At 41.6% G+C, this 11,519-nt stretch overlaps 1 protein-coding gene across 1 annotated transcript in view; it reads right to left on the bottom strand.

The window, feature by feature from the left end:
• LOC108797322 (poly [ADP-ribose] polymerase 12-like) overlaps window positions 1-11,519 on the bottom strand; it is a 40,624-nt gene that overhangs the window by 4,232 nt on the left and 24,873 nt on the right. The window contains exons 3-7 of the mRNA XM_018568901.1: window positions 7,769-8,126; window positions 7,346-7,394; window positions 6,798-6,860; window positions 5,706-5,868; window positions 1,718-1,838 (exon numbers count right to left, since the gene is read on the bottom strand). Of these exons, the coding sequence (XP_018424403.1) occupies window positions 1,718-1,838; window positions 5,706-5,868; window positions 6,798-6,860; window positions 7,346-7,394; window positions 7,769-8,126 (754 nt within the window). The remainder of the gene's footprint in view (window positions 1-1,717; window positions 1,839-5,705; window positions 5,869-6,797; window positions 6,861-7,345; window positions 7,395-7,768; window positions 8,127-11,519) is intronic.

The raw sequence follows: 11,519 nt of genomic DNA, 5'->3' as shown, positions 1-11,519 counted from the left end.
TATTTTTTATACATTTTTATCTTATTATTGTTTATTTTTTTATAATTATTTTTCTTATTATTTTCTCTTTTTTTTCTTATTATTTTTTACTTTTTTAATCACCTTTTTATTTTAGTCCAAAGCAGGGCTAAATGTAGAAAATAACTTACCGCCCGGAACTGTATGTTCCAGGTGTCGGGGGATTCAACATTGCTGCCGACCCTCCGCTCCCTGCCGTCCCGAGGCTGGGCCTCGGTGGCCTTGTGGGGAATCTGGGCCTGTATACACAGTATACTGTATATTACAGTATATATAGATATGAATATGCTAATGGTTTTTTCAGACACGCACAGGAAATTTGCAAAGGAGACACGTGGTCTGCTTGGTTGTTGACACAGAGCTGGTTTCTCACAATGTGCCTTCTAAACAGACCAAACTGGTTTTTGATAATGGTATGGCTTCCCTGTATTGTTTCCCCATTTTTCGTATCCAGGTTACTTACAATGGCATACTGTTATGGGGAAACTTTGTGTAAACAAGCACGCCTAGGCTGGTCAAGGCTTATTTACCATCGACTACTGATGGCAATTCATGATACAACGCTACCACCAAGAGCTGTAATAAGGGAAATACAGGTTGCATAGGCACTGATACAAGTCTTGAGGGGAACAACCACAGGTGGAATGCCAGAAAAAAGGCATAAAACATGGCATGCGTGCTGAATATAATTTTTTATTTTGTCTAGATATATATGTATATAAATATATATATATAGCACAAAGCTACACATGGTAAAGCAACTACAGAGCAGTGTGTGCTGCTCTGAAGGAAAAGGCATATACATTGGTCCCATACATTGGTCTAAGGTCCCATTCACACTTAAAAATTGGGCAGATTGCATAAGTCTTAAGAACTGAGACTCATGGAAATATCTGCAGAGGGACGTGCTGTACAATACAATGACAGCTGACAGTGCCCGCAGCTGTTCACAGCTGTTTGCATGTAATCACCCATGCTGCAATTACCTGCGTGCAATTGCCCCTGAATACAAGCAGTCTGCATTCTGTGGTGATCATCCACAGGTAATTGCAGCATGTGCAATTACATGTGCATGTCTAAGTCTCACAGAACAATGCAATCCGTCCCATTCGCAAGTGTCCTTTAACTTTGACTAGGATGAGGTAGAGAGAAGAAGAGATGAAATTCGAGAGCCTAGGGCTGCTGTCGTAAATACGGAGACCGTGGAAACTAGGGATGAACCGATACCAGTATCCAAGTCTGGTGTATATATTGTTTTTTTAGAGAAAACTGTCAGAAAACACACAAAAAAGCTATCTATAATGAAATGAAATTCGTTTCGGAATTCGGATTCGGACGAAATTCGTTAGCGGTAGTCCGGTCGTTTTTGGACGGATTTTCGTTGCAGCAAAATTACATTAGAATTTTTTTTTATTTTTTTTTTACAGTCTGCAGGCTCATTTTGCTGCAACGAACTTTCGTCCAATAAACGAAATTTCAACCGGACTACCGCTAACAAATTTCGGGAATTCGGATTCGTTTGCATTCGTTTTAGCTGTAATTCGGAATTCTAATGCATCTCCAAATTTCCGAAATTTCGTCCGAATTTCGTTTCGGAACGAAACGATTCGCACATGTCTAGTATGTGCTATAAATGATTTTCTGCTGCTTGATACACAGGTGCATTTTGCTTGTCTCTTATGAGTAAGTTGGTGGTCACCTTGGCAGTTGACGATGTAGTTCTGTTTTTCAGCAGTGAACGGGATGGTGCCACCGGGGTTATAGAAGTAAATGGTTTCCAAGTCTGATGAACAAATGGAGGCTCTCACGTTCTTTGTGTTCTAGAAGAGAAATGAGAAAGGTGACAGTCATTGAATTGTATTGTGAAGCACATGTTTATAAATTCAGACAGCCTTAATGTAGGATATGTATCTTTGGAATGTATTATAGATTGCTCTAAAGATTAAACCAGTATTGACACAAAGCTGTTATATTAGTTGGTTGGTTGTAGCTATTAATATGAAACTAAAGTTGTCTTTTTTTTGTTAAAGCGACTTTGTACGACTTTCAACTGCTTTACCTATATACTATCAATGTTTTGTTTGGTGTGCACTGCCTATGGTGCATGTACGACAATGTACACTCTCTACAATGTTCTTTTAATGTAACTCTAATGTGCAGTCACATTATCAGTGGCTGCCTAATGGCTGAAGAGATAGGATATCGGTCCAGAGGACGTGATGAGGAAGCTGGTACCAGTAGCGGCACCAGTGCATACTTGCACAGTTGGCAAGAGCTTCAACTGCCTTCACCAAAACAGTTCCACTTCAAGGTGTCCCTGTCAGCACATGGTCACTTACGTACACCTTGCAGGTGAGAGAAGAGGCAGAAATGTCTCTACTGTTAAAAAAAGCAATGTTAGAACTAGCTTAGGGCCCTAAAATACAAAGATATTGTACTGACTCCATAAACAGTATACAGGCACTTTTAGTAAACCATATTTTGAACTGGACACATACCAGTCAGTTTTAAAAAATGTGAGTGTAAAAACGTGTACTTATTTTAATGGAAAAATCTATTCAAATATTGTAGTGACTATGTGCACAATATTTAAACACTTTTACTAGTTCCCATTTTGAATAGTACAGACACTAGCCAGCTTTCCATCTAAAACAACATTAAAAGATATTTATTTTGCTGAAAAAAAGGCCATTCAAATATTGTAGTGAGTGTGCGCATAGTATTTAAGCACTTGTACTAGGCTGCATTTTAAACAGGACTAACACCAGCCATTTAAAAATTCAACATTAGAATTTTTTCTTATATATATATATATGTATATATATGTATATAAATCCCCCCAAAAATTGTAGTGAGTATCTGCACAATATTTAAACTCTTTGAATTGTTAAATGAAAAAATGCACATGAGAGTGTATTTATTTAGGCAAAAAGCCTCCAAATATATTGCAGTGAATAAGTGCACAGTATTTAAACACTTTGACTAGGTTGCTTTTTCTAAAGTAACCAGACCAGCCATTTTAAATCAGGAAATTTACATTAATGTGAGGGGTTTTTTTTAAGCCCATATAATAATGTAAAATAATGTAGTGAGTCTGTTCACAGCCTTTAAAAAACTTTAATTAGGCTGCTTTTTAACAGGACCCACACCGGCCATTTCTAAAATCAACATTAGAGTGTACTTATTTTACTAAAAAAATGCCCCAAAATATTGTAATGAGTACGTGCACAGTTTTGACTGGACCACTTGTTGACACCAGCCAGTTTTGATAAAAAAACAAAACATCCAAGTGTATTTATTTATATATTTATTTATATGTGTTTATTTATATTGTGTATACACTGAGTGGCCAGATTATTATGACCACCCCATCAGTACTTCGTTGGGCCACGAGATGACTCCACGAGATGACTTTGTTGGGCCGCCTCGTGACTCTGCGAGATGTTGAAAGATGATGCGAGGAATCTGACACTGCACTGTTGCCCTTCTGTTGTCTTGTACCAGTCTTGCCATTCTCCGTTCTGCGCTAACATTGACTAGTCGCTGACGGCCACAATTCGCACGTTCAGACCCAGATTTTCGGCTGACAGTCCAGTCTTTAAACACTTTAACAACAGCTGCTCTGAACATTTAACAAATTCTGCTGTTTTGCTGATACTCGCTCCATGGCTCGCGCCAACAATCATCTCACGTTCAAAGGCTGTTATCTTCAGAAAAAAATCACTTCTACTGTCGTGGTAAACAACCTGCTTCCCTATTTATAATGGCCTGGCCCTCTAGCACCTTCAGCGCGGAATTATAGCTAATTATAGCTAATTTGCCTACAAACATCAGGTGGTCATAATAATCTGGCCACTCAGTGTATATTTTACAGTGTATTTACCAAATACTTAAACCCCAACCCCCATGAAAGAAAGGTACCACAAACATTTGCAGATAGGGATTCAAGCAGCCAACCGCAACCGAAGTTGTTGCTTACACAAACTAAAAGGTATATCTTCCTGCAAACACTCTGTAATCTTTCCCTAATATCCTACAAGGCTGTTCAACACAAATTGTGTCTGTGACTCAATGTAAATATAGACATTTCACTTTCACTAGGCAAAGGTGTCGTCAAGAAGTTGAGATGGAGACCGGCAAACGGATCTCCTCCCTGCTGAATAGTAGCGGAAGCAACACTAATTGAATCACTTCTGGTTCCTCAGCTGTCATTCCCCAGCTGCAGAAGCCAGGGAAGAAGCTATTGGAGCGTGATATGCATTCCCATAGCTTCTTTGGAGTGGAAAGGTGACACTAAGAGTCTAATTGGCCCATAATGTCACCTCAAAGAGAACCTTTCACCCTCAATGAGCTATCACATAGGGTGCTTGTAAGTCCCATTACGTTTTAGCAATTGAGATAAGCCAATAAAAAAAAACCTCCGTGAGCGTGCACATTAACGTCAAGGTGTTTCGTTTGCGCCTACATATGAAAACAATGATCGTGCTACACGTGTTAGGTATCTCCGTGTGTGCCAGAGTTAGTATTCATGGGTAACTGTAAACTGATGAACTGTACGGATTTTTAAAGCATCGCCTATAGACAATTTGGAGTAACGTATCTTGTCGGCATTTCATGGACACATGCAATTTTTTACCTGGGCATGCTTGGTATCTATTTACTTGTTGTAACCTCATCTTTTATATTTTACAAAAAATGGGTATTATATTGTGTTATTGGGCACTAAGATATACTAAAATTATGGGTTTGATAAAGAGTTGCTTTAATATCATGCAACATAAAATTTTGCATCTGCGAACATTTTATTCTACAGAATATATAATCCTTTTGGGGTTATAAGTAATTTTCAGACCTAAAATGTCGATTACAACATGTGTGCAAAAAAATGCATCAAAGAAGAACCTCTGCACTGCTACCAAGAAGCCAGGACCAGCCTGTGCAGCCAAAGTTCTAGACGGGCACGCAGATGTGTGCCCGTTTCAAACAATGACACCAAACGGGCTATTTATGGCTGAGAATCTGCAGATTTTCTATGGTCAGATGGAAAAAGTGCAACAGATTCCTCCATCTACGCTAAACTGTGTGGATGGAGGAATCTCCCGCTGGGCCAAGCTTCAGGATGTTGGTAGTCAGCCCCGCTGGCTCTCAAAATACCTGAATAATGCCTGCGTCCAATCAGATTGTTCAGGTATTTTGACAGCCAGCGGGAGCCAGCGGGGCCAACTAGCAAGATACTGAAGCCTGGCCCAGCAGGAGATTCCTCCATCCTCACAGTTAAGCGTAGATGGAGGAATCTGTTGCACTTTTTCCATCTGACCATAGAAAATCTGCAGATAATGTATACGTGTATGACCAGCTTTAGACTATAATTGCCACTTCTAAGCCACCTGACCACAGTCAAGAGGGCAGGTAATGCATAATTGGTAAATGGTTGACGTAGGTGCGAACGACCACATTAATGTTCTCATTTGTTAACTACTTGTGTTCAGGTCCTATAAATGATCTACCCAAACCCGAAGCTCATCCCCAGTGGCAGAACCACTAGACACAAATCACCAGAGCACAAAAGACGCTGTTTGCTTTTATGTTCTCTATCTCTAATTGAATCTTCTGATTTCTGCCACCTAAACACAGCAGAAAGAATCACTTAAATAAAATGATAATAAAGTAATAATAATTTCACTTACAGGATACCCATACTTGGTCCAGGTGCCAAACTCATCCTTCCAGTACCAAATCCACTTAGTGGTCAGAACATATTCCGCCGGTTGGCTGACCGATGACGGGGTGGAGAGTCTGCGGACCTGCTTATCACCAGCTTTCATGGTCTGGAAATCAACTGATATGTAGCTGTGATAAAAAGATGGAGGCACAAACCATAAAAACCCTTCAGTAGGTGAGATTTCCCTTCAGTAGTTTGTGTCTCTGCCCCTCCCACAATGGTGAGATTTCACCCCAGTAGTTTGTTTCTCTGCCCCTCCCACAATGGTGAGATTTCCCTGCAGTAGTTTGTGTCTCTGCTCCTCCCACAATGGTGAGATTTCCCGCCAGTAGTTTGTGTCTCTGCCCCTCCCACAATTGTGAGATTTCCTCCCAGTAGTTTGAGTCTCTGCTCCTCCCACAATGGTGAAATTTACCCTTAGTAGTTTTTTTTTTACCTAATAAAACAAGCATTGTGTAAACGAGGGTGCACCGAAAACAATATTTGTATCGGTGCTGATACAGAGTATTTGGACGAGTAATCACACTCCCCCAAATGTTTCCGATGCCTACCCAGATACCGGAACGTCCAGTATCAGATAGCCGGGCAGCGAGTCATTACACGCTGCTCGGCTTCCTGATTGGCCGGAAAGCCAACTCCATGCTCCCTGGCAAATCACTTGGCGACAAGGGAGCATGGAGCCGGCCAATCAGAAATCTGGGCGGCATGTAATGACTCGCTGCCCAGCTTACTGATTGGTCGGGAAGCTGGCCAATCAGGAAGTCATCCATTAAACTCTTGCCAGCGGTATGGTAAGTAGTAGTGCATATTGGGGCACGTATCTGTCAGCCAAGAAAAACACTGACTATTATCTCTGGCACAATAATATTCCAAATCTCATATTTTTAGACTCAATTCATCGTGCTATACATGATGTTTTCTTAGTCATAACAATAGTTATATGCAGCTATGTGACTGCTATTTCAACTGTCACTGTGAATAATAACAATTGTTATGATTTAGTAGAAGCTTAGTGAATTGAGCCATACGTCGCTTAATTGTATTTATTCTCATTTACCTCCCAGCTTGCAAAACTTCCAAATATAAGTGAGGCAAATTTCTGGTGTTTTCTCTGTCGACACTAAAATTAAAGCACAAGAGAAGAAAAAATGGGTGATTTTGCTACTTGAAACACTGATTGTTTAAAGAGAAGAAATCTTCCCCCGGCAGTAATTACTTTGCATCACTAGATACCCTCACTCTTCCAGGGTGGAATGATGCTGGATGACTGGAAGACTGAAGACATACTGTGAGTGCAGGGTATAATAGAGCCACCCCCTAAGGTGGATATCACAACAGCTTTATGCACTCACCATGTAAAATGCAGAGAGAAGCGCTGATGTTGTGAAGTCACTGCTGCTCTCTGCATTATTGAGCACTGTTCACTACCCAGGGAAGAGACAGAAGACCTTGCATATCACTTGACCATTCTAAGGCTATCTGGAAAAAGTAAGTGTAGCCCCCAAGGTTAATTATCCCTGTCAGGTCTTTTGTGGCAGAGGGACTTGTGGGATTAATAGTGTGGAGACAGGGAGGGACAATGTTTATTCAAGCAGATCAAACTACAGCTCCCAGGAGGCTTTACAGTCTGGGGGAGGTATGGACTCAGCCCCCTCTGGGAGCACAATGGGAACATCTGAGATGCTGGAAGTGACAGGGCCTGCTACTGATTGATTTGCACACCTGAAAGTGGATTTATTAAATTTCTTTTCAATTTACATAATTGGGGTGTAAAACCTGACTCTTTCTATTTGCTTCTCAGTACACGCCCACGAATGCTAATTATTAAGATGACTAAAGAGGTAGAGGAAAATTCTTCATTTGCATATAAATTCAACTGAATATGGATGTGAATCTACTTGTCATGTTGACATCCGATTTAAACTAAACACAGAATGTGCATTTTATTTCTTGCATTTTCTATGTTTAAACTGGGAGGTTCCCAGGTGTTTCATATAACTTATATGATAGTTAGAGGAATATGAGTACCTTCCTTTTTTCTTTCCCTGCTCCTGCCGACTGAGTCCTGAGAATCATCTCTTTTTCTTGGCCTTCTTCCCCCTATGTCTCTTGTCTTGAGTCGAGCCTCCCTGGCCTCCTTATTATTAGCCACCCCTCGAGGTATCCGGTGCCTCTCATTGTGTTTCAGATCGCAGAGCATCTGGAAGTTCTCAATGGTCTTTTGGCTCATCCAGCGGCATTTGAGCATTATTTTGGAATCCAGCAGATTGTGCGATTTTTCACAGATTTGGCTGTAGCAGGATCCTCGAGTAAAGTATCTGCACATGTGGAGACGCTTGCAATCCTCTCCTTGGTCACAGGTGTCACGGACATATTTTGTACAGTCCTGGAGAGAAATAGATCACAGGGGTAAAATGAGTGCAACTGTAAAAAACAATATTGGATAGAGGTCATTATTCTGCTAAAGTAGATGTAACCCTAACCAGATGACATTTAGTTTGCTCTGTACACTATGCATCAGCAACAGTGAACATTCTGTTTTCACTTTTTTCAGCCTTATCTCCCATCTCAGTGCTGCTGATTTTCTGCAGCTTCTTCTCTCTACATGCACTTGCTGCAGTGTCAGCTTCACATCATCTGGACATCACACCCCAAGGTACCTGTCTAATGCACTGCAATGAGTGTTGTAGTGAGAAAAATATTCTGCAGGTACATTGTAAACTGCTATGTCCTGCGGGGGCAGGCCATTTAAACATAGGTTAGTGCCTGTTAACAGCCGCACATAAACGCAACACAGCAGGAGGTTGCATGGCATAGTGTCTAAGCCAATGTGTGCCGCCCCAACAGGGGCATAGAATATGAGATGCATAGCCTCAGTTAAGATTAGCATTGTTATATAGGTTAGAATTTATATAGTGTGATTTGCCTAACTATATTCTCATAGCTAAATCCATGTGTTATCCTATGCTGCCATCTAGTGGCCTTTTGTTGTAACAAACATGTTTTCTGTAATTATTCCTCATGTGACGATGTATTTCCCCCTAGTGTAGCCCCTTCCTGCTTCCTGTGTGCAGTACTTCCTGTGTCATGGGCACAGTTGAAAGCCACATGTAACAGGACACACATGTAATCTGCACAGTACGTAGGAAAGGCATCATTTTCTGACCGCACAATACTATAACCGTTCAAATGCTGTTCCTATCATCTGCTGTAACCTGATGTAAAGAATAAACACCTCTTTTGAATGAATCGGTATTGACGAGTTCAGCTATCTGACTAGGATTGTCCGCAGTGAGTATATCTGCTTATACAGGCCAAGCATAGAGGTCTCAGCAAGGGATATATTTTGCTATCACAACGATCGGAGTCAGAATACAATGCACACAGATCCTTAGATTCAGGTATTAACACATCATAAAAAATGATTTTGTGGATTACAAAACAAACAACCCAAAGTATGCAAACCTTCTACAGTAGCAGATGGCAAGCACTCTTTGTTTGCAGAATAAATTGTCTTGGTGGCCACCCCAGGCTTAACCTGCTCCTTCTGAAATGTTCCTTCTTCCTTATAGACAGGGTCCAATGCTTCCTGCTATAACAGGATCTTGAATAGATTAACTGATCATTTAAAAACATCATCTTTATAAGGAATTTACAATCTAAGACTAGTGACTTTAGCAGCTAATGAAACGCAAGCTTTTAAAGCTAACCTCGAGCCAGAACTGTTTTATTTTTGCAGGGCAAAGCCACAGGATGATATATTTCCCTCTACCTTTCCCCCCACTCATGGTTTACCTTCCTTTTGTCCTTTGCCACTCTAATTGCTGGGACAATAAGGAAAGACCCTGTGCACCACATTGATATGGTCAGAGTATGTCCAATGCTAAGACCTGACCGCAGAGGCCAGCCCTGGTGTCTAGTGGTTGGTTGCTCTGGCACTCTACTCTGCATTGTGGGGTGAAATGGGGAAATATCACCTGAAGTACCACATATTTCACTTGCCAATGAAAGGTGAGTATCAGCAATTAGGTTCCTTTTATAGAAGAAGAGTTAGTATGCCTATCAGTGTGGCCTGCGGCAACTCCGATCATTGACCAGAGCTGCACAGACTACAGAAGTGTAGTATCAAACATACTTCCAGGTGTGCCAGAAGCGATTTCCTCCTCTTTACAGCTCCAAAAAGACACAGCAGTTACATGGCGGCTAGCAAATTAAACCACAGTGCACAACGGGGAAACTCAGACATGCAATGGGTTGGATCCTAAATATGTTTTGGCTGGTGTAGCCCTACAATAATGAAGACTGGAATCACTGGCCAGAGGACTGGAGCGACTGGCAAGAGGACTAGAGTTAATGGTCAGAGGACTAGAGTCACTGACAAGAGGACCGCAGCGACTGGCAAGAGGATTGGAGCAACTGGCCAGAAGGTTGGAGATATTGGCCAAAGGTATGGATTATTGTGGATTATTGGCCAAAAGACTATAGTTACTGGCCAGAGGACTGGAGTTACTGGCCAGAAGACTATAGTTACTGGCCAGCAGACTAAAGCGACTGGCCAGAGGACTGGACTCACAGGCAAAAGGACTGAAGTGACTGGCAAGAAGACTGGAGTTACTGGCCAGAGGACTGGAAATTACTGGCTTGAGGACAGGAGTCACTGGCCAGAGGATTGGAGTAACTGGCCAGAGGATTGGAGTCACTGGCCAGAGGATTGGAGTCACTGGCCAGAGGACTGGAGTTACTGGCCAGAGGACTGGAGTTACTGGCCAGAGAACTGGAGTTACTGGCCAGAGGACTGATGAATATTATTAATTCTTTTTGGGTGATGGAGTCACTTTAAAGAAAAATGTCACTCCTTTGCTGATATGTACCCGCTAACAGAATTAGTAACAGTCGGTATGTCCTGGACACACCCCGTCGGCGCATAGTTTTGGTAAACAAACAACAACATTCTTCTGTGAAGTATAATAGTTCATTGCCAAAGGTTGTTGCCAAAGACGTAAGTGGCCCCGCTGTTGATGCAATAAATAATACTCTGGCAATCGTCATGGAATCATAATTACGTATACAGGAAGATACATAATATGCCAGTATACAAATAAGAAGGTCAACAAGTATTTAACTAAAAGCCGTCTATTGGAAAGTGAAAATTTACTAAATCATGGGTTGCCTTCCTGTGGATAACTAGCTTACACCTCTCCCCCTAGGTTCGGTATATTTAAACAAGAGTAAAGGGTATAAGGGTTTGTGGAGGAGTGTAAATGACCGGCCAAGAATGATGTACTAATAATATCAAAATTTATTTAAATAGTATTAAAACAATTCATATGGCCAATATCTCCCTGCATGGGATATATATACACAGTATTTCAATCTTAGGGCTCTGAGTATTCAAATTAATATACATAGCATGGTATCAATTCATAATAGAAAGGTAGATTTGAAAATAAAACTATTATCCTTAGCGTGGCTTGGCTTGGCAGGCCCCAGCGTGGCTTGGCTTAGTAGGCCCCGACGCGTTTCGCCATTGGCTTCATCAGGGGACCCACTGGGGGTGGATCATGCAGGGCTAATTTGCGAGGTGCAGGAGATGTCTGAAGACCAAGGAGGCTGACCGGCAGGTACCCCACCGATTCCCTCGTGGTCTCTTTGGTTTGTCACACCTGGGACCTCAAGGCTATCAGGGGGAGACGGCATCAAGCTGTCCAGCCAGATTCACCCAAGGAAGGTTATCCAAAGTGGGAAAAGTGCAGCAGATTTGTCTTTATATATCCGGTCT

This window comes from Nanorana parkeri, unplaced genomic scaffold (genome assembly GCF_000935625.1).
Source record: "Nanorana parkeri isolate BGI_ZX_2015 unplaced genomic scaffold, ASM93562v1 scaffold1261, whole genome shotgun sequence".
Classification (NCBI taxonomy): Eukaryota; Metazoa; Chordata; class Amphibia; order Anura; family Dicroglossidae; genus Nanorana; species Nanorana parkeri.
This window is presented reverse-complemented; position numbering and strand designations above follow the sequence as displayed.